The sequence below is a fragment of the Psittacula echo genome (genome assembly GCF_963264785.1).
Source record: "Psittacula echo genome assembly, chromosome: 2".
NCBI classification, from domain to species: Eukaryota; Metazoa; Chordata; class Aves; order Psittaciformes; family Psittacidae; genus Psittacula; species Psittacula echo.
Genome location: NC_137737.1, coordinates 123,549,145 through 123,572,599, shown reverse-complemented (window position 1 = coordinate 123,572,599; position 23,455 = coordinate 123,549,145). Strand labels below are relative to the sequence as shown.

At 39.6% G+C, this 23,455-nt stretch overlaps 1 protein-coding gene across 1 annotated transcript; it reads left to right on the top strand.

The window, feature by feature from the left end:
• Window positions 1-7,685: 7,685 nt before the first annotated feature.
• On the top strand, window positions 7,686-22,398 carry TTPA (alpha tocopherol transfer protein). The gene is made up of 5 exons (XM_080610766.1): window positions 7,686-7,895; window positions 15,984-16,137; window positions 16,696-16,889; window positions 19,372-19,482; window positions 21,998-22,398. Exons 1-5 carry the CDS (start codon window positions 7,701-7,703, stop codon window positions 22,175-22,177), a joined length of 834 nt encoding a protein of 277 aa, XP_080466892.1. The 5' UTR covers window positions 7,686-7,700; the 3' UTR covers window positions 22,178-22,398.
• The last annotated feature ends 1,057 nt before the right edge of the window (window positions 22,399-23,455 follow it).

The following is a 23,455-nucleotide window of genomic DNA, read 5'->3' as shown; positions in this document are numbered from 1 at the left end:
GTTTTAACTGGCCATAGAAAGTGGGAGATATCATTTATTTTTTTTTTCCTGGATCAATGTAAAAACTTGTAAGAATATTGCTTCAATGTTGACTGTTTGGTATCAGTCTAAGGCTTTGTTTTCCTGATGGTATTTTACCATTAAGATAATGTATGTGAATAAGGCATCTGATGTAGTAATTTTAAATTTTTCAAGGTTTTCAGGCATTATCATTGCTTTAAATAAAGCATTACCATTGTTTTATAAAATGATTGACTAAATCAGTGCCAAAACTCCTACCATCTATCACTTTAAATACAGCAAATGGGATTAAGGCTACTCAAGTGATACAGAAAATCCTATTAAAGTCATTTAGGTTAGACTTCTAATGTTACTTAGGTACCTAATTCTCCTTTTATCCAACTTAAGATGAGGTGCATAAATAAATTTGCCACTCTGGGTCTTAGGAGCTTTTGAAAATCCTACTCACCAACATATGATACTCAACTCTGCAGAAACTTTTACAGAAAGTGTTGCAGAAATCAGACTTACAGATCTGATTTTCCAAGGAAATAAATGAGATCACATTGCCTGATTGGAGAAGGGGCAGAGCTGATGTTCTGTCTCCCCTTGAGAACTGCAGCATGAGGTCAGCTGTCCTCACTTCTCTCTTGTCCAGTCAGGATTATGGGTTGGCACGTGTGTTGGCCACAGCCAGCACAGCACCACCATCTGCCAGACAGAGGGTCTCCCCTCGTCTTCAGGAGCAAACCACACAAGGCAGTTGGCACTGCTCTGCTGTGAATGGTGAGGATGGAGCTAGAAACACAGGTCCACTGGAAACTAGGCTGCATTGGTCTAATCATCTAAAAACAGTCACTTGCTAACTTCCAATAGCCAACAGTGAATAGCAGCTTCAAAAATGCTCGTGAAAAGCACATTTCCTCTGAAATGGCACCAACAGAGTTTATTTAAAACTAGCTCTCTGGATCTCCACAATTTTGCTACCTTGTAAAGGGCAAAAAATTTTGATGTGTCCCAGTGGCAGCAGCTGTACTGAACATTGGTGCTTACCCTGTAGAAGGTTCTCCAGTCTAGATTGGCTCTGTGACATGCCACCAGCAGGAGATGCACTATTATCTAATCTTGGTCATACTGGATAGTATTTGTCATCTCCAAGGTTTATCTCGTCTTGATCTAACAGGACAGATACCGTGTCAGAAGGAAGGAACAGAAATCTATCCGTAGGCTGTGGCTCTGACTTGACTTCTCACACTCAGGCTCCTTTGTAAATAAAATACTGATGACCAGGCCCATGAAGCGTTATGTCATCAAGGCAATGGACAACACTATTACATGCTCAATAGAAGTACATTATGACTGTGTTGTGTTATCTCTTATTGTTTTACAATATAATATATTGGATTCTCTCCTATTTAGAAGCAGAATGACAGCTGCATAAATTCATCAGGAGAGATGATTTATATAAAGCACAGACCAAATAAAACCCAAAACTCTAATAAAATACAAGACCCAAGAAAAAGTTTGCATTTAGCTTGCTGGGGTATTTTCCTGTCCTTCTTTTAGTTCTGTGACTATTTTTTATATATATATATATATATATATATATATATTAGGACAGGAAGATGTGTCAGATTATCTGGCATGTAAGCGAAAGGTAACCATGCATGCTTAGTTTGTATATTTCTGCATGCTCAAATGTGTTCATGGTGCACCTGGGTAATTTTTTACAATATTTGCAGTTGCTCTTTTCAGTGTTAAGTTTTTATTTACAGGCTTCAGCTTGCAAATGGTTTTACCTGTGTCTCAGAGAATCTGTGCTATACATTTTCCTGTATGCAGTAGGTCTGACTCTGCTTTACTCAGAATCTTTAAACTTCACAGATTTCTGAGGGAGGTGAATTTCTTTAAAGCCTCACAACCTCCATTGAACAAAGTTTACCATGTACTAATTAATTCCCTGGAAATTGCTTTTAGTAGTCTCTGCAGTGCCATCTTATTTGCCAAATATATTGTTTATTTTTGGTGCTTTTTTTCTTTTTGACATATTTTAGTGCAGAATTCCAGTCCAGGGCTTTGAGATGGACACATCCGGAGATCACAAAGTCACCACTTAACTCTCTGGCTAGTGCAACTTCATTTAAGGTCATCTTCCCCGGGTAAAATTTACGTCAGGGCACTGGGTACTGCTTCTGTGCCAGGGCTTGCATTTATTACCCTGCGTGCCATAAACAGGACTAAAAAATATCAACAGGATGAAGTAGACTCAGAGTGAATCAAGTTCAGTACAAGCCAGCAGAGAACCACACCTTGAAACAACACAACTTTGGTTGAATAGTTGGCATTAAAGATAAAGGAAAGGGGAACTTCCTACAGCAAATCATAACCCATAGATTACTGCTGCTGCAGCTACCCTGCAGGCAGTAACCATATGCTGGAACGCACACATGCAGGAGAGAGAAGGCATGTGAATACCTTCAATATTCACCCTATTGATTCTGCTTGTTGATTTTGCTCACAGCTTTTCAGTGGCTGTCAGCCCAAGCAACCTGAGTTAACATCTTTTATCACTTCTGTGCTTATACAGTGGAAATGTTGACAAGCTACAAAAGTAGCAAAAAATTGTGACCAGAGGTCCCAGGGAGGGACACTGCAGCCAGCCAGACCAAACACCACGGTCACAGATGTTGTGAAACACACAGATGCAAGGAATAATGAGAAATTTGCTCTAGAGCTGTTGTATTTGCTGGTTGTTTTGAGGGTTTTTTTACTCCTTCTCATCACCAGTTTACAGAAGCTTTTCAATGAAAACCCAGAGAAATTAGATAAATTTCAACTAAAAGTTATAGGTGATAGGTGGAAGGCTGTTAGAGGTGAAATTAAAGCCTGAAGTATTTGATTAAACATATAGCCGATGCATAAATTCTACTCCCTATGTATGGGCATAGATTTATTTGAAGGAGGAAAAGAGGGAGAGAAGGTTAAGGAACTTACTACAGAAGTCCTTCCTCTCTTTAAACACTTATAGTGTGATGCATGTTCTCCCAGACATGTGACAGGGCTGGGTTTTGCTAGCCCTTATATTGCTTCCATAACATGCCCAGGCATTGAGGGGATGCCCATAAATCTGGCAGTAAATAAACCATCACTTCTGCAGATGGTTTGTTGCAGATGATTCATACTCTTACTACAGCAAGACAGCAGGATCAAAGTATTTCCCCTTCATCACTCAGTCCTTGAGTTACCCTGCCAGTTCCTGACCATGAATGTTTTTCATCATCTCTTTACACACCAAGGATTGCAGTGTCTTACAGAGCAGAATAAACTAATTTTAAGTAGAATCTTGGGCTGTGCTTAAATTACACGTAACTGAAATTTAGATTTTTTACATTAAGATGTTTTTGCAAATCATCTACTGTGCTGTAAAATGAAAGACAAGCTCCCTGCCATGTGCATCATCATGTGCGACTGTCTGCTGACACTGCTGAATTATACTATAGAGGAAGATATTTAAAGGCTATCGCTAAGTTGCTGAGTCACCAGCCAACCCTGCTGGAGAGTAAATTACAGACTTCTAGGTCTAGTACAATAGAAAGAGGTTTGCCAAAGATTTGAGCAATGCTTTCAGCACCAGTAAGAAGACAGACAAGAAAGACGGATCATGAGAAATTCAGACAAAAATCAGCAAGAATTTACTGCAACAACCAGTTGTGTTACACCTTGGGGTTTCAGTTGCATTGAAAAGTTGACCTCTTCAGCACTACTATGCTAAGGCATGCCTACATTATGATTCAGAGAAGGATGGCAACTATTACTCCAGTAACGAGTGGTGTCCCTCAGGAATCATTCTTGGGACCGATCTTGTTCAACATCTTTGTCAGTGACATGGACAGCGGGATTGAGTGCGCCCTCAGCAAGTTTGCCGATAACACCAAACTGTATGGTTCGGTTGATACGCCGGAGGGAAGGGATGCCATCCAGAGGGACCTCGACACGCTTGCGAGGTGGGCTGATGCCAACCTTACGAAGTTTAACCATGACAAGTGCAAGGTCCTACACCTGGGTCAGAGCAATCCCAAGCACAGCTACAGGTTGGGCAGAGAAGAGATTCGGAGCAGCCCTGCAGAGAAGGACTTGGGGGTGTTGGTCAATGAGAAAATGAACATGAGCCGGCTTCAGTGTGCGCTCGCAGCCCAGAAAGCCAACCGTATCCTGGGCTGCATCAAGAGGAGTGTGACCAGCAGGTCAAAGTAGGTGATCCTGCCCCTCTACTCTGCTCTCGTGAGACCTCACTTTGAGTATTGTGTGCAGTTCTGGTGTCCTCAACATAAAAAGGACATGGAACTGTTGTAACAAGTCCAGAGGAGGGCCACGAGGATGATCAGGTGGCTGGAGAACTTCCCATATGAAGACAGGCTGAGAAAGTTGGGGCTGTTCAGCCTGGAGAAGAGAAGGCTGCGTGGAGACCTCATAGCAGCCTTCCAGTATCCAAAAGGGGCTTATGAGGATGCTGGGGAGGGACTCTTCATCAGGGACTGTAGTGACAGGACAAGGGGTAACGGGTTCCAACTTAAACAGGGGAAGTTTAGATTGGATATGAGGAAGAAATTCTTTACTGAGAGGGTTGTGAGGCACTGGAATGGGTTGCCCAGGGAGGTTGTGAATGCTCCATCCCTGGCGGTGTTCAAGGCTGGGTTGGACAGAGCCTTGGGTGACATGGTTTAGTGTGAGGTGTCCCTGCCCATGGCACGGGGGTTGGAACTGGATGATATTAGGGTCCTTTCCAGCCCTAACTATTCTATGATTCTATTATACACCGTTTTTTTTCTGTACAAAATGATCAGCCATCAAATACAGTAATGGGTTCTCAATTCAGTTCTGCTTAGCTTGAAAGATTTCTCTTTTCCAGCGTAATATTCCAAAGTACTTTACGAGAGCAGACTTCCATGACAAACTGGGAGTCCTACTGATTTGAATGTCTGCTCTGGACTTCACTGGAAGCTTGCATTTGTACAGGAGTTTCCTTGTACAGGACTGTTTGTTGGGGTTTTTTTGGGGGGTTACATGAACATAAGTAATACAGTGAGAAATAATATTTTTTTTAATTGCATTTCTCTGTATTTAATAAATGGTAACATAATTCTTCCCAAATGCCTGCCCACCCGGGAGTATGTGACAATCTTGAAGAATTAAATACTTGAACATTTTGGGTTGGTTTTGGCTTTTTCTTCTTTTTTTTTTTTTTTTTTTTTTTTTTAATAGAGTAGGGTTATTTTGATTTAGCTGGTGTATCCTTTGGGGAGAAAGGCAAGAGGAAAGAGCAAGCCATCTGATCTGGCACCCTTGGTTTCCCAACACCTCTGCATTAACACTTTTACGTATGTGAATTCTTAGAAACAATTAAAGACCTGAACATTAAACATTCCACGATGGTCTTCTCTGCACGAGCTTAAGCAAGTTAACTAGAACTTCATTTATAGAGATGCTGACTACAAGCTGCCCTCAGTGACTGAAATTAAGTTTGTGTGAAAGTTTAACTCTAAATCTTGATCCTAGCTAGCTTAAATGTGCGTGTGAAATACAAGGTCCTTCTATTTATCTATATCCTTCAGAGAAAGAACATGCAACTACTACTGTAGGCTTGAAACTCAAAAAATTTTTCTGATTTTGATAGTATACTGTAGAAGAAAGGAGCACAGGCACATGTATATTTTACAGTCAATCTAGACTGTAGAATCTAGTGTAGGCAAAGATAGTTGCTTACACAACTCTTGAACACTTGCCACAGAAGACCTGTTGAAGTATGATGTGGGTTTTACATAGATGTAAAGCTTCTGCTGAAGGAGGCCAAATTCCAGCTATCTGGAAAAAGTCTGTTTGTCACCAGAATACACCAAAAAGGAGCACCTAAGAGAAACTGCCACAATTTCTAGTCTTCATTGCAGCAATAATCATCATGGTCCAAGGACACAAACAAAGCAAAGTTTGCATACAGGAATGTTTTATTTAGACAGAGCTTTTAGGCACTTGAGCTCTTTTCCAGTTGTAATTAAACAAAACAAAAACTACCTACAAGCCTCATCTTGCAACAGGTCTTAACTGCTCTGGTGAAGGCTCAAGTATTCAACATGTTGGCTCCTCTGTATGAAGCCTCGATGATATGACATCTTCATTGTCAGAGATAGGAGCTCTCCTTAGTGTTACAACTATAGTATCACTCATAGAATTTTTAATAGAAACTTTACAGATATTTTTGTAACTCAGTCTTGAGAAAAAACACTAAAACCACCATTAAAACTAATTTTGGTCAAATACGAAGCCAAAATCACAGTCTGAAGTTTGTAGAAAAGCTATTTAAAAGCTGTGAGTTGCTCAGCTGAAAGGTGAAATAAAAAGTAGCTGTATTTTCTCACCCTTTATGTTTTCACAGGCAAAACCCTAAGTTGTTAGAATACTGAGATGTCAAAACTAAGTGCTCAAAAGTTAGGAAGTGGTGTTTAAAAGCACTGTATAACCTTGCTGTTATATCCCTTTGTGTTTGTCCTGCCACCTGTGGCTGGGTTACATGTTTGCATGCCATTTTTCCCACTGAAGCTCTGTCCAGAAAGGTTTAGCACAACTTGCTGTTTGCTGCTCTCTCCACTTTCTGTTCTCTTTTGTGTCTTCTTACATTTCCAGCTTGCTTTTTCTTCTTGATCCAGGGCAGGTCTATACTTCCTCACACCTTAATACCCACCTCTACATACCCTTGACCACTACACCCATTGGTATCCTGGTTCTTGTCCTTTGCTGCAACACTTTGTCCCTGAAAGCTTGTATTTCCTGTTCAGTCAGTCCCTTCAATTCCTGCTTTAATCTCTTTGGTAAGATTATTCATACTCCTCCCACTCTTCACCTATCTGCATTTAGTTAGGCAGGCCTTTTTTGACATCTGTAGTACTAAATGGGATACCCGTAGACATTTCAGCAGACTCTTCATTTGTAAGAGTCCAGGACATTGCTAGATAGAACCAAAATACCAACTGAAAAATACTAAGTAAGATAAAAGTAAGAAAATATTAAGTGTACATGTAGAAAGCCAGAGAAGGGCAAGATAATCTTGAACAAAGTTTTGTCAACTTTTCATTAGGCACAAGTATGCTTTATACATTGTATGTTAAATGAAGTAAGGCTTTTAAGCCTTAAGTAGGCCAGAGAGATCGCAAAGGAAACCTGATCAAAGGAAATGGTTATCATAAAAATACTAATAGCAGCAATGCACTTTTCACCTTCGATAACTGAACTGACTGCCGGGCAGCAAAGTTCGACTGAAGCTGACTTCAGTTTCAGCATCCTTTCTCCACGCAGAGATGTATGTCTGTTACTGCAGGCACAGCTTCTTTTTGGAGCTGCAAGCTAAAAACAAGAGATGTTCTTAAGGCATAAAATGCTAAAAACTGGTCAAGTCCATAAAAGTGGGAAAAAAACCAAAACCCAAACCAGAGATCAAAGTATCACCCCAAAAGGTGACCTCCGCAGCGGGGCCGGATGGGGACACACACACACACACCTGCCTCCGCCCCTTCGCGCTCCGACCGGGGAGGGTGCTCGGACTATGCCCAAACGGGCTGCCTCCGCCCCCGGCGGGCTCCGCCGCGACTCGGTTGCCGATGGGACCAGCGGGGCTGAGCGCGGTCGCCTCGGAGCCGGCCGGCGGCGGGATGTCGCAGGGGCCGCCGGGCGCGGGGCGCCTCAACGACTTGCCCGACCACTCGCCGCGGGTGCGCAGCGCCATCTCCGAGCTGCGGCAGCGGGCGGAGGCAGAGCCCGGCCAGCGCTGGCCGCAGCCCCTCAGCGACTCTTTCCTGGTGCGGTTTCTGCGCGCCCGAGACTTCCACTTGGACCAGGCCTGGAGGGTAAGGAGGGGAGCGAGGAGCAGACCGGTGGCCGCCCGAGGGTCTGTGGGGGAGTCCCGCCACCCTCTGAGGGTGTGGAGGGGGCGGCCGCATCTCCCCTCGCTTGAAGAGTCCCCGCGGCGGCTGTCAGCCAGCCAGGCACGGGCATGACCACGGACGCCGACCCAGCCCGGGGGTGCCCCGTCCACCAGCCCGCTGCCAGGGCTGAGACCCGCAGGCCCACCGGGCCTCGAAGCCCGCTGCCTCCGGGGGCCCTGCCTTTGTCCCGGGGGTACGGCGAGGCAGCAGGGCGGCGGGGGGGCCCGGGAGATCGAGAAGTAGAAGGGTGTTATTGCTGCTAAGGGGGAGACTGGGGTGGGTGAGCTGGGCTGCTTGGGTCGGCCAAGGCCAAGCAGGGAGTTCCAGGGTGTAACTAATTGCTTGTCACATTCAGCATGGCACCACCATATAAATGTGTGGTGCCGTGGCTGGCTTTTTGCAGCCTCGATGAGGTAGCATAAAGGTTACGGTAAGTGGGGTACAGTCATGTAAGGCAGAAGTTACAGTAAGTGTGGTAAGGTCACGACTGCCATCAGGAAACGATAACTCTTAGAGGACATCCTTACTGTGCTTACCAGGCTCCAGTTACTTGTTACTAGTAATGATACTAGTTTCACTGCTTATTCATAATTGATCCAGTGTAAAGCTATGAGTAAAACCCACTCTTTTCTCCTGGAGTTTAGACATTTGCAGAACTCCTTTCAGGCTTTGGTAAGTTTTCATACTTCCCTGGCTGCTTGTACAGCTTTTTGCTGTACAGACAGTGTGTGCCTATTTTTAATATCCAAAGGTACAAATTGTTACTGTTTCTTTTTTTTACAGGAAGATTGACAATCACTAACTCTTCTGAACAGAAAGTATTTCCAAATCTTCCCCAGGGCAAACGCACTTACTCATGCCACCTGGAAGCTGTGTTTCAGTGATATTCAGTGATGTTGATGACATAGCATTGCCCAACAGACCTCACCTTTTAGTTTATGACTTCTCTGTATTGTAGATTTTTTGAGTTTAGTCACCATGAAAGAAGGTTGTTTGCGTAAAGATATATTGCAGAATCAGGGTAGCCAAAAAAAAAAAGAATGTGAGAAACTGAATTAAGCTCTTAATCATAAATAGCTTTAAAAACTATATTTGTGTTCTTTTCACTTGGCTCATGCAATTTGCATCATAGCTTTAAACGTTTCCTCAGTAGAAGAACTGGCAAGTCAATTGAGATTCCTTTGGATATTTATGGATTTTTTGCTTGAAGTTCATGCCATTGTTTGTATCAGAGCTGTGCATTAATACTTGCAGGACCGTGTCTTTTTTTCTTTGCCAACAAAAGGTGTGTTGTTTTCCTGTATTTCTTGGTTCCAAAAAATAGGGCTTAAGGAAGACAACATGCACTCCTAAATCCCACTCTTAATTGCATTGCAGTTGGTTGTTACTGATAATGCTGTACACAGGACAGTAGCACTTTAGAATCTGGCCCATACTTTTCTGTACTTTCTTGTGATTAATTCTGAGATGTGTTGTAGGTAGGACTAATCTTCAAGAGCATGGAATCCAGGGTAAGTTTAGAGATGAAGTCTATGAAACAGCGAATTTCCTATACTTTTCTGGAGAATCAGCCTTCTAAGACTGGGGACCTGGTCAGAAAAAATGAAGTCTTTTTAGAACCTCTTTACAATTTCTGGGTCTCCACAGGCTGCTAAGTTTCTGCATTTCTTGTTTTGACCTTTCTATGAATTAAGAGATCCTGATGTTCAAAACCCATCCATGTTCAGCCTTCCAATCTAGAATTTCAGGTCTTTCTATGTTGTAGCTACCTGCACATAATCTTCCACATATGAGCTGAAACTGACTTTTAGGGTTCTTCTCTTACAGTATGGGAAGAAGAAAAGAAGTCCATTTTGTTTTGCTTTGGTTTGGTTTTTTTTTGGTGGGTGGAGGAGTTAAAGGAATGTGTTTATCTGCAGTTGGTATATTAAGGCCCAAGGGAATTATTGTGCAAAAATCTGTGGTGGTCATAAGATGTATATTAATCTAACCCAAGTCTGACTGCATGCAGAGGTTCTGTTAATATTCCATCCCAGACAGGGCCCTCCTGCCGTCAGTCCAGACAGTGGCTGCTCCCTTCATTTTGGTTTAATGTTGCCCCTCAGTTTGGAGTTCAGGGTGAGAGTCTCTTTTTGGCCACTGGGCTCCTGTGTACTGCTGCATAGTGCTTGTAGAGCAGGCTAAGGGGATAAACAAGTTTCTGGCTCTCTCAGTGCTTATAACCAAAGGTTGTCAAGCATCTTTCTTAATACGGGCTTAGACATAGCCATAAGTAGGAATCAAGAGTCTGCCGACTGACCAGACTTTATTCATGCATCCCTGGTTAATATTTGACGCAGATTTATCTGATTTTAGTTTACTGACATTTGGAAATGCTTCAGAAAAGAATGATTGGTAGACTGTGGAAAGACAGTCAATTTTTGAATCTTTTATGATTAGTTGTTCGAACAGAAGTCTTTTACATTTTTCCAGTGGCAATTCCAGACTTGCTTTCAAGTACTGCTGTACTTATACATGTCATGCTAGAAGAAAATCCACTACTGAAACAGGTAGCTGGAACTGAAGAACTTGAGCTAGAACTGTCTGTATTTTTTAAAGCCAATGATTATTAAATTAAATTCAGTAACAGACTGTTCTCAAGTTAGAAGAGAATTATTTTTCTTCAATTTGAATCACAGGGAAGATTAAACTTGTGCCCACTGCCTTATCTTAGAAAGTGGCTGGAAATAACATGCATCAACCCAAACCACTTAAGTACAGGCTCCAGAAGAAGAGGTGAAGTTAAGCAGATAGCTTCTATGAAAGGATTTCAAGTGTATGAATATTATTATTAAAAAAGTATTAGGTCAGTCTATGTGAAATACTGGCAGAGAATTCGTCTGTAGAAAGTCCTTTGTCAGACTAGCACTAACTGTCAAACAACACAACAAACCTCCAGTAGCTAAAAATGGTTTGTTTTTGTTTCGGTCCTGTGAGATTTCTGGGCAATACTTACCTACCTACCAAAATTAACACTCTGAAGAGATGAGTTATATTATTACAGCATCTTCTGTGCCTTTGTAATCTCTGTTAGAGGTATGGATGAGATGCTAATGCTGAAGAAGTCTGCAGTCTGGATATAAATTCATATCTGATCTGAAGCATGTTGTTTGCTCATTAATTTGTGCAGATATACCTAAGTATATGCTGTAAACTGAGAAGTAGGGCCACAAGTCTCCATTAATTGCACTAAAGCAATGGCTTTATACGTCCCTTTTTTAATGTATGAGCTATGTGTGTATGTTTGACTTCACTGTTATGATCAAAAACAGTCACTTGGATTTGGTAGTAATACGTGAAATCTGGAGAACTAGCGTCGTCTTTCCTCTGTAAATCGTTTTGCCCAGTGTATTTTATTACTTCCTTGTATTATGTCTCACATGCAACTTTTGTATAAGAGTATGATTCTCAATGACTAAGGGATACTGTATTTTTGTACTTGAAATAGATTATACTCTGGGGAAAAGAATGACACTCTTTAAATTCAGTAAAAATGCAACTTTGAAACTATGCCACGAGGTGTTTTCATATGCCACTTAAGACTTTTGTAAGCATCACTTTTATGGCACTCAAAACTATCTCAGTATCTCTAGGATCCTTTTAAGGTACTTCATCTTTGCTCTACATTTGACTTTTGTAGGAATCAAGACTTTCTAGTGTGTTGTACGGCAAATAAGTTGCTTAGAATAACTATGCTGTACAAGAAGGATTGTTTTCCATAGTGCCAAACTTACTGCTGAGTCTCACGCATTACCTCTGAGGATCTTCACATCATTCAAATATAAATACAAAGTTTAAATCAGTTATTTGGCTGGTCTTTGTCCATCAATGCAGAGGGATTTCTCGAAAAGGATGTCTCTGGGCTGAGTGTTGAGGAAACAAATCAGTCAACAAGTCTTCCCTTTGTGCTAAACCAAATGTCTCACCTTACACGTCTTCTCCCACCTGGCAAAGAGGTGATGTGTGTGGAGTTGGTAAAGTTCAATGTCCCAATAAAAATATTTTAAATTCTTTATCTGTGTATACCAGATATTTAAATTCTGTGTGTAGCTATATACACATATATAAAGCATGTGCACAAAGGTGTGTGTTTATGTGTGTGTATATATATGTTTATATTCTAAACTTGGAGCTGTTGATTTCTCCTCCAAAGATTACCAATATAAAACACACTTTTCCTAAATGTTGTGTGCATTGGTACAACTGCTGACAAGAGTAGAGGCCTAATTCTGTCTAGCATCCTTGTTAATATGAATAAATAGTTATTAATCAATAAAAAGGTAGTTAATTTACATATAAAAAATACATTGGTTTCTGTAACAAGCACATTGGTTTCTTTTAAGTAAAGTACTAAGTTCACTTTGTTTTGTAGCACATGAATCTTGGGTTAATTAGTAACTTATCGTTTGTGATGTTCAGAAGTCTGGAACTGTCTCTTGCAAACCTCAGGAAAAAAATCCTAATTAATGCTTAACTCCAGACACTGGAGTTTTTCATCCAGCTTTCCCCATTAATCGAGTTATCTATTTTCAGATGCTGAGCAGATGCTAAGTAGGTTATTCAGTCTGTAAACACAGATAATTATGCATTGAGATGTTTTCCTTGTGTTCTAAGTACATAAGCCACTTTTTATACTATGTAATGAATGCTTGTGTTTTTCCTGATATTAGTTTGCTGATCTCTATATCCAGACTGATATTATGTTTTTCGTTGCTGTCTTTACAGACAAAAAAAAAAACCCAACCCACCCATATCTTTTAAACATTTCACAGTGTTTAAGCTATGTTAAATTAGAAAATTTCAAAATAAAGTGAAACTGGAAGTACCCACTGCTAGTTTTTTAATTCCATTACATGTTTAAGGATTACTCATGTAAGTAGCTGTGTGACTTGAGTATGTCCAGCTGCTGAGAAAGGGATTGGTTACATAAGTAAAAGTTTATAGAGTATATCCCCAGGTTAGCTGTAGATGCTGTGGAAGATTATCTAATGCCAACCTTTACTTCAGCTCTAATTGTTTCAGGTAATTAGAATAGGTTTTCAAAATTTGATAACTCTTTAGCACTTTGCGGCTTTCTCTCCAATGGAAGTGTGTTTGGAGCTTAGCCATGTCATGTACCTAAAAGATGTACCACTTGCCCATGTTATGGAAGGTGTCAGTAGTATTCCAATGATATATTTACTCCTTAATGGACTTGCCAGTTAGATAAATTATGTCTCCCGTAAGGATCGCATATCACAGGCTGCGAACACTATTCCCTGTCTCCCAAGGTCCAGAACTTCAGTCCTTGTTCTTTCCAACTTGGAAAATGTAAATACTAATGAAAATAACTGCACTGGCAAGATAGGATTATTTAGGGTATTGAATGAATGTATTATATTTATTCTCATCTTAGTATTGGCAGGCAGCGCTTCAAAGAGATGTTTACAATATTTATGTGATTGTAAATTAGGTCCATTAAGTTGTGGTACAAGAGATTTTGGAAGAAAAGTGAGAAATTACAAAGCTACAGATGCTTGTGTAGTTTTTGAGTGTGATTTTGTATTTTGCTGTGGTTAAAGTGTTTGTATTGGAAAGACCAAGGAAAAAAATATGTTGACAGTGCTGTCTGGTTGGCACAAAGTGGTTGTAATTGCTCAAACACTGCCCTTTGTAGAGAGTAAAGCACTAACAGAGTGAGATAATCAGAGTACCTCTTCAGGGCTGTCTTGCAATTATACTGAATTTCTATTCCACAAATTAATTTACTCTCCCTACTTCCACCCTCCTCCCCCCCATCCCACCCCAACCTTTTTTGTTCATTTGTTTGAAGTTAGCCTGGACTAGAACTGGTTTAATGCATTCAAAAGGCTTCTTGTAAAATTTTCCTAAAGGTTAAATGCTGCTTTCTACAGTGTATGGTTTAGGATGAGGCTTTTATCAACTTTCTCATTGCCAAATCAGGTGGAACTGAAGCATGGGGGATGAACTTTATAATTTTCGTACCTAAATATTTATTTATAGGCACTATTCCATGAAAGATACAGATAATTTCTGATCAGTACACCGTGTATTTGTAAGTAAATTCTACTGACAACAGTAATGCCTTATAAATAATTTCCTCATGATAATTCATTTGAGACACCTTCAGAAGAATTTAAGACCTTCAGCTGAGCTGAAGAGCCTTCCACTGAAGAAAAAGTATGTGTTTTTTTGTAAAATTATACGAGAAACTACAAAGGTAGAGGGAAGGTTAAGGAATACAACTAATTATCTCATATAAGCATGCTATGTCATACAGGATGGTGAGTCTCGGGTCTCCCTCTAAGAGACTGTAGCTACGCATCAGTATAGATGATGCAGTGATGTTCCAAGGGATGGATTCAGTATCCACTGAAGTTCCTGCTGACCTTTCTTTCTATCAGAATGATGAAGAAAATGATTCTTGCGTAGATACAAGAAATGTTTAATTTATTTAAGGTTATGTTCTATTAGTTGGCGCTGATAGTTCTTTCAATGTTTCTTTTGTGAAATACTGAAAAATGAATAAAAATAATTTCTGTTAATATAAATCTAAAGAAATAAAAGACTGTTGGCTGATGCTTTTATACTGTTGGTTGATGCTTCTATTGTGAAGACATTTAATTTGTGAAACTGTGATGAGGATCAGATTATGTTTCGCTGTTTGATGAAATACTGGAACAATTACAAAGGCTAACCTGTGCATGCTACCTTTAAGATTTAAACCTGTGTTTCAGTTTGTTGTGAAACAAGGTACTGAAAAATTCTGATTCCCTTGGCTCCTTTGAAGGCCTTGGTTAAAAGTCTAAATTGTCGCTATTTAGGAAATTGTAATATAAAATCTAAATTACTTGGAATAACTATCCCTTTACCCTCCAAATTCAGTGATACAGAACCTAGCATGGATGATAGAACAGGGGCAAATTTAATTGGTGAATTGAGATGAAGCCTTTCAGAAAATAGTCTTGTATAGCTTCCCACTTACCTATGCAAAATATCTTCAAGAAATTCTAGTTGCAGGGCATAGCAGTTACTTTTCTTCACCACCACTTAATAATAAGAAACAGTAATTAGACTTGGAATTAAAACTACTGCATCACCAACTTAATTTTTCATGATCCATTTTTAAGATGGCTTTTCACAGTATCACTTGTAATTCTTCTACACAGATGTTACCTCAGAAAGTAATGCCTGTGAGGGACTCTTCCTTAGAGTTAGGCCATTGCCCTTCAACACACAGCTCTTCCTGTGCCTTAGACGTACTGTTGCTGCCTTCCAGTCTTAGGAGCCAGGGTGATCATGTCCTCGATAAAGGGCAGGATCTCTGCTTTAGTAGAACAGAATCTTGTATTTCTACTCTGCAGGAGGCAAATTTCCTAATGGGTAATGGACCTACTACATTGTTATATTCTTCCATTTCAGGGGGCTAAGGGGGACCTTGAAAAAGTTCTTTGGATATGCTGATGATCATACCTGTTTCTAATAGTAAACTAAAATTATTTATGACTCTGTGTGTGTGTACAAAATGGGCCCATACTTTATGGGAGGGGAGGAATGGGTGGGTGAAGGAGAATATTCCTTTGTAAAATTTTACATGTCTAAATTCAAAAATGGAGAATGAATCTGATGCAGTATCAAACTGCATAACTCTAAAGGTAACCTGAGTAAGAAAACTGGTTTTCATGTGTATTTTACATGGAAACTACAGGCTTTTTCTATATTTTCCAGTTTTCTGACACAAAATGACAACTGCTGTCCATTAGCAATTTGACAGGGTTCTATATTCATCATAAGGACTTACTCATTTGATCCAGTACAGCAACCTTAGTGATTTGCTTAAAATATACAATGAAATTACAGCTAATTTAATGAATTAAACCTGAATGTGACCATGTGTAGAAAACATGTTTTTAACACTGCTGTTCATATGACACCTGATGCTTATTTGACATCCACATTTATTTTTTCTAGTTACTAAAGAATTACCAGAAGTGGAGAATTGAATGCCCAGAAATAAGTGCAGATTTACGACCATCTTCTGTTCTTGGTCTCTTACTTGCTGGCTATCATGGAGTCCTGAGATCAAGGGACCCACATGGAAGTAAAGTTCTAATATACAGAATTGGTGAGTGACAAAATTGTTTGAATCTGTTTCACACCTGGCTCTGGCACTGACGGTTTTGGTTTGTTTCATGGTTTGGGGATTTTGGGGTTGTTTTATTTTGTGGGGGGTTTTTTGGGTTTTTGGTTTTTTTTTTTTTTATTGTCACAGTTTCAGCAGTGAAATACACAATCTTGGTAGAATTACTGTACTGAAGAAAAATTGCCTGAATTGATTGGATTTATGATCTGTTGTTTTTGCTAGCATAACTGTTACCGAATTAAGCTGTTCTTGTCAAAACCTTGTACTGGAGGCTACAGCCATAGGTACAACATACTGCATTAGGTGGCATCTACAAGCATCTTCCATTAGGTATTTACCACCACAAAAAGTGTGTAGAAGATGAATGACAGAGCAGGCACAGAAAATAACTTCTGTACTGGCAAATTGTTTTATTTCAGGAGCTTTCATATTACTAGTTACTTTTTGTTCCTGAGAAGCACATTAGAAGTAGTAGCAAGGGAAAGTACAGGTGTATGTGGTATTCTTGTGGTAATGCAGAGTAATCTATCTACTCTTCAGGACAATGGGAACCCAAGTTATTTACAGCATACGATGTGTTTCGTGTAAGTCTCATCACATCTGAACTCATTGTGAAGGAGACTGAGACTCAGCGGAATGGAGTCAAGGCTATATTTGATCTTCAAGGATGGAAATTTGCTCATGCATTTCAGATCAGTCCAGCAGTGGCCAAGAAAATTGCCGCTGTTCTCACAGTAAGTATAACATACTGCTTTATACTGCTTCATTGCTATAACTCCCAATTTTTCATCAGTTTTAAGCTATAGTAAATTTTCCTTCTGTAGACCTTTTTAGAGTCTATGCAGCTTAAAAGAACAAAATCTTAAATCCATTAAAAGTCATAGGTTGTGCTTGATTTTACATAAAGTATGTTCTTGCATAGGAGTAAGTGCCCTTTAACCTCTGATGTTTTGTAAGAACTCCACCTACCTGTTACAAGCCAAGAATTTAATGAGTGTAAGAGCAGATGAAACCCAGTTTGGGAAGGATCTGTTTTTTTCACATTTTTTCCCCTGAGACTCAGAGCATGTACTGAGTTAAAAACAGATAGTACTAACCTGTTACCAGTATGGACGATGCTATGTGATCTTCGTCTGCTACCAACAGAATGTATGTTTATGTTCTGCTTGCTTTTAGCCTTCCCCCCACCCCCAAGCATTTTTTTGTCCAGCTCACTGCTAATTCATCTCCTGTTTTTCACAAAACTTGCAGGGACTTTACTGCCTTTAAGACTTGTTCTTTTCTGATAAATTTGTTAGAACTTTGCCAATGGATATGAGAGGAAACAAAAAAGGAATGCAGGAAAAAGAGAAGGGGACAGAGAAGTGACAGACAAGCTACAATGTAGTCCTATTTTCCTTCTGAAGTTAGGTTGAAAGTCAGTGATAAAAAACCTCTTAACCCGCAATGTGGAAATGAGGCAGGGAAATAATCTCTTGCTCTGATTTGGAAAGATTCATATCTGAGGTTCAGTCAAAGCTTAGTCATTGAACTAATATCATTGTAACTGCAGCTGTCCATCCTTTTTGGTACCTTCTGTGAAACGTCTGTGAAACCATCAGGTATTCCCAACTTTCCACATCTAGAATAAGAACTCTTGATGTTCATACGGTTCTGGGCCAGATCTCATGAGAACTGGACTAGTAAAAGTGTTTCAGTTGATTTCTGAGGTAGTAAAAAAAATTGCTAGTAATTTTTTTAACCTTGTAATGGGGCAGAAAGGAGGTAGAATAGGATTTGCAATTACATCTAAAGGCTTCAATACATTACTTCAAAGCAGGAAATTCTTTGAATGTCATGTTTCCATCATGACCTGTTTCAGATCTGTTGCATGTTTTTCAAGCTTCTAAATTTTTATTATAGGCATTGAAAAAACAGGTGGAAAACATTTGTATGTTTCCAGTGTTCTTTTCTAAGAAGAGAAACAAGTTTAACTTACTTGTTTTCAGGTTCCTTTCATCACTTCAGCTGGGTTCGTATATTTCACCCAGAGATTGTCGTAGTGTTGTTCAATACACTTATAAGTAAAAATTAAGTAACCTTAGCTTCAACCCATTTTTTTACTTTAGAAATGTATCTTGCAAATTACTACCCTGTAGGAAGAAACAGAAGTTAATAGAAAGGAAATACATACTAAGAAATGGAAAGTGTAGTCAGATTAGTAAGTGACATCATCTTGAAAAATCTGTTACCCCAGGCAAAACCAAGTTGTTTTGTGAAAAACATGACAGTAGACTTTAAGTATATGATAGCACATAATAGCATGCAGTAAACCTATAATCTGATAGTTTTAAGGTCTTTATCATACATTAAATTGTAAAAGGATTTGCACTTAAGACAGGTGTGGGGTTTGGTTTTGGGTTTTTTTATCCATAAAAGAGTGAATGAAATAATGCGAGAAGAGCTGCTGTACTAATGGGGAGAAATGTTTGTGAGAAGTACCATTTTTAAAAGCAGAAAACTTCTGGTTGCAGAGGTAGTATCAGGTGAGATATGAATGGAAGCTATGCATTCCCTGTTGCATAATTCTGTGTCTTTCAGCACTGCTGTATTTTCTTTTAACTTTCAAAGGTATGGAACTTCTAAATGAATTGTGACTGCAAGTAGAAAGCTGAACTTCTGGCTTTCTCAAATACCCAGTAATTTCAATGCTTGTCTCTAAATTATAATTTATTTAAGTTAGTAGCTTTAATGGTTTATATTTATACATATTTACATACTATCCTTCAGGCTGTAAATTGCCAATGAAAGCACATGGTATGATAGATTTTTTTTGTAAATTAGCAGCAGAATCTCTTGTGAAGAATTGTACCTCTGAGGAAAGGCTGAGCACAAGCTGTATGTACATTACTTATGTATAATTTGATGAGGGTTTTCTTGTTTATTTTTCTGGTTTGTTGTTGTTTGGGTTTTTTTTTAATAGTCAGCCTTTCAGTTTTGTTTGGGTTTCCTTCCCCTTTCCCTCTTCTAATGAGAGGAACATTGATGCAGTTGATGTGATTTTTCTAAGTGTTATTGGGGCAGTGTAAATTAAGAACACTCCAAAGTGCAGGAATTGGTAAGGTCAGGAGGAATGTTCTAACTTACGGACTACGTAGTTTTTAAAGACTGTCCTTAACAATAGAATCTTTTCAAAATTTTCTTTTTTCTTATACCTTTTTTCATGTATGTTGACAGGATTCCTTTCCACTAAAAGTTCGGGGTATCCACTTGATAAATGAGCCTTTATTCTTCCACCCAGTCTTCGCTCTAATTAAGCCTTTTCTCACTGAAAAAATAAAGGAACGGGTGAGTGCACACAAATATTTCTTTCTGCCACAAAATCCTTACGTGACAATCTGTAGCACTTCCCTTAGGATCTGGTACTCCTGAGCACTGAAAAGCATAAATCATTTTTGTGTGTTAGTGCCATGCAGGACTCCAGAATTTAATTGTTAAAGCATCTGCAGTTATCAGTGATGTGAGAGTTGCAAGCAGTTGCTGTTATCACCACTCTGAAGAGGAAAGCCACTGTGGCGCAGAGAGGTTAAATAATTTACTTAAGGCCACACAGCAATTCTTCTGCAGAACTAGGAAGAAATAGGTCCTGGATCTCCCAGCACTGTGCCTATAAATGACAGTGGGAAATTATCATTAAGAAGTTGTCGTGGTTTAAGCCGAGACCGTAAATTAGAACCACGCAGTCTACTTCCCCCCACCCCCAACACCTTTCTTCCCTCTGCTCCTGGAGGGACGGGGAGGAGAATCAAAAGAATGCAGCTCCCACGGGTTGAGATAAGAACAGTTTAATAACTAGGGTATAACACAAATCACTACTGCTACCACCAATAATAATAATGATAAAGGAAATAACAAGGGAAGAGAATACAGCCGCTCACCGACCGGTACCTCACCCCCCACCCTGCAGTGATCGAGCCCTTCCGGAAACTCTCCGTTCTACATCCTGGGCATGACGTGCTGTGGTATGGAATACCTCTTTGGCTAGTTTGGGTCAGGTGTCCTGTCTCTGCTTCCTCCCGGCTTCTCCTCCCTGGCAGAGCATGAGACTCACAAAGTCCTTGGTCAGGGTAAATATTCTGACCAGCAACTGAAAACATCGGCTTTATCAGTATTATTCCCAGGCCGAAAGTCAAAACCACAGTGCTGCACCAGCTACTAAGGAGGAGAAAAAGTGACTGCTGCTGCTGAACCCAGGACAGAAGTGATGTTATGCTCCAAGTAGTGCAGGATTTGTAGAGGACAATTTTTGAGTTCTGAAAGACCTGCAGAGGCATTTATGCATCAAAAATCAGTCAGGCTTAAGTTCAGGGTCTTTTTCCAAATAGCTCCTTAGTTGTTTTAAGTGTTTTTTCAATTTTAAATCTGAAAACCTTTTTGTATGTGGATGCAAAAGCATGTCAAGAATTCTTGTTTATTGTAGGATAGGAAGAATATTGGAGACTTCAGCTGACACAAAAGTACTGTGAAATGTTAACAGCAGACTAAGGTACAAAGTAAGCAGTTCTGCCTATTGCTGTTCCCACTCTGAAGCCTCCTTATCTCAGCACAAGGATTTTGTGCATTTGCAGTAGCTATGACACTCAAGGACAGTAGATCCACGTTTTTTCTGTTCACTGTTAGCATTTGTTTGCCAGCACCCTTTTCCTAGCATGTGTGTTTTGTTATGGGAGCCTTGTGCAGTCTCTCACTCGCAAAAGAGGATAAAAAAAAAGAAGTATGTTGCAGTAGCCTGAAGCCATGGCCCTTCATCTCTTACATTACTACCTGTGAAAAAAGCCCATGTCATCTGATCCAGCTCAGAATATCTCAGGATAGAACTCAAAAAGCAGAAGAGAGGGCAGATGCACAGTAAAGGCCTAAAAGAAAACAAACTAGATATCCTAGTTCATGGAATGGAACAGAAGCAGATTGGCTTGTCTCCAGGCTGAGTTACAGGTAGGATCTCAAAACAAACCTCTAAGGGCCAGTTCCCCATACCTTAATAGGAGTAATTACTATTCACTCATTATCTTAATTCCTGATGGGCAGCTGTTAGATAAAAGACAGACCTTTTGAGTGCATATTCTTGCAATCTTCACATAATAATAATTGCAGACAATTCTTGTCATGTATTAATAAGAGGCCTATAAAAGTGCCTGACTGAAAGTAATAAATAAGGCTTCAAAGTAGCTGCAATAAAGCAAGAAGAACCAAAACTACAGTATTAGAAGGGTGAAAAAGGAGGCATAGTCCAGTATCTAATTGCAGTTGGACCTGAAATGTAAGAACCAAGATACCCATTCTTTTGAATCTCCTCCTTGGCTGTGTGAACCTACATACATGCTGATTAATGCTGTTTATAAATACATGTGGCAGAAACAGATAGTAATGGCCAGGAGCTAAGCTGTTTTTTTTTCTTGGAAATGACAGAAAAACAAATGCACGATAGCTATAATGATAAGACCAAGTACTGGTCTTCCCATGGTTTAGCTCACTTTAGCTGTTCAATGTTACTAAACCAGTCTAGAACAAGTGTGTAGTTTGTTTCAGCTCCTGTGCTTGCAGCTGCATAAAATACAGTTCTTGGGTTGTAGTCCATGCTTTGCCAAGCTGCAGATACTGAACATACAGTTTGAGCACCCGTGGGAAACTTGTTTACATGGTACTTTCTCCTTCATTTAAGGAGCTCATTATGAAGAAGTCGACTTGTCTACTCAAACTGAGCTGGTGGCTTCAGCTCTTGCGCTGAGTTTCTTTGCTGCCTGTTTTCAGTCTGTAATCTAGCATTCATACCCAAGTAAATGCTTTTCATATTTTTTTGTAGGTGTATATGCATGGAAGTGACTACATGCAGAGTCTGACTGAACACTTCCCCGTCAGCATTCTCCCACTGGAGTATGGGGGGGAGGAAGTCTCCTTTGAAGAGCTGGCCAAGGAATGGACTGACTTTATAGTGGCATCTGCAGATTATCTTCAGAGCATTTCTCTGTTTGCCCATGAATAACCTTACTAAAGTATTATTTCAATTATTGAACACTGGAAATAAGTTTAGTACAAAATCTTTCATGTAAACTTGAAATTAATGTAAATGAAACCAAAATGTCTTTGCAGGGCGCTGAGTACTATACTGACTGCACTTTTTGTAGTAACTGGAGTCTATCCGTATGTACATCTGAAGAGATTAATGAATTCTACATATTTACAGTGCTGTTTGTGATTATTAACTTGTATGCCAAAAAGCTCAGTAGTGTGTTGGATATCAGAAATTGATAACTGTTCCTGTTAAGTCTTTGGAGACAACTCATCTGTAATAATGCAATCAAGAACCTTATGCTTAGCTCTTCTGTCTTGCCTTGTCAAGACAACAGGTTACAAGAAAGAACAGGATGTGAATGGGATAGATAAGCTTGTTGGGAAAGTATGACTGTGGGGCTAATTTACAATAAGTGAAACGAGGCTGCTTTTTTGATTGATTCTCAGGGAAAAGGACTGTTTTGTTATTGTCAAATTAACAATTAGCAGTAGTGAGACATTTGCATTAATCTTCCTGCTGCTTGTGCAGCTTCCCTTAATTAACACAGTAATCTTCCAGTTTTATAGAGGAAGAAAGGGAAAACATCATGTACCTATTTGTCAAAGAACAGTATGAATCAGGAGGAGGAACTGGTAAGAGAGTCAAAACAACCTTGAAAATTCTGATTTTCTTTCTTCAAAGAGATGTCTGTGGAGAAGCTATAAAGAACTCAGATTATGATCGCCTTTAATTTCTACTGTAGAGCACAGCAGAGGTCAAGGGTTTTTAGCTGTTTGCAGTAGCTATTTGTTCTGCAGGGTGAAGTAGGTTATCCTTTGTAGATCTGAACTTTAGAAGTATCTGTTTTGTGGTTTAAGGGTACTGTTAGGGTCACTTTGGACCTCAGCGTCAGAGATGCTGGGTACCTTTATTTTGTTTTCAGAAAAGTAACTGGCAACTCAACATTTTATGTCTTCTGTTAGGCACTGGAAGAAATTATTTTTAATTTTAATTTCTTTGGTTCTGTAGGGGTAAAGAAAAAAAATCTGTCTATATTTACTGAAAACATTTTTTAAGGGCTGTTATTCAGATATGAACCATACCTGTGTAAAAGCTATCACTCACATTACATAGCAGTATCATCCTGCAACCCCCAGTATTTAATAATTTTACTTTTCATTCAGCTTTTTGTTAAAATCTCTGTCAGTACACCTAGAGTTTGTTTACAGTTTTTAACTCTGTTTTGAAATAAGCTAGGGGTTCTTTGCA

Bases quoted from the DNA above. Each gene is read 5' to 3' on its own strand.
- TTPA (XM_080610766.1), top strand. From the start codon at position 7,701: ATGTCGCAGGGGCCGCCGGGCGCGGGGCGCCTCAACGACTTGCCCGAC. The intron at 16,138-16,695 runs GTGAGTGACAAA...TCTACTCTTCAG, and splicing joins AGTTCTAATATACAGAATTG to GACAATGGGAACCCAAGTTA. The intron at 19,483-21,997 runs GTGAGTGCACAC...ATTTTTTTGTAG, and splicing joins CTGAAAAAATAAAGGAACGG to GTGTATATGCATGGAAGTGA.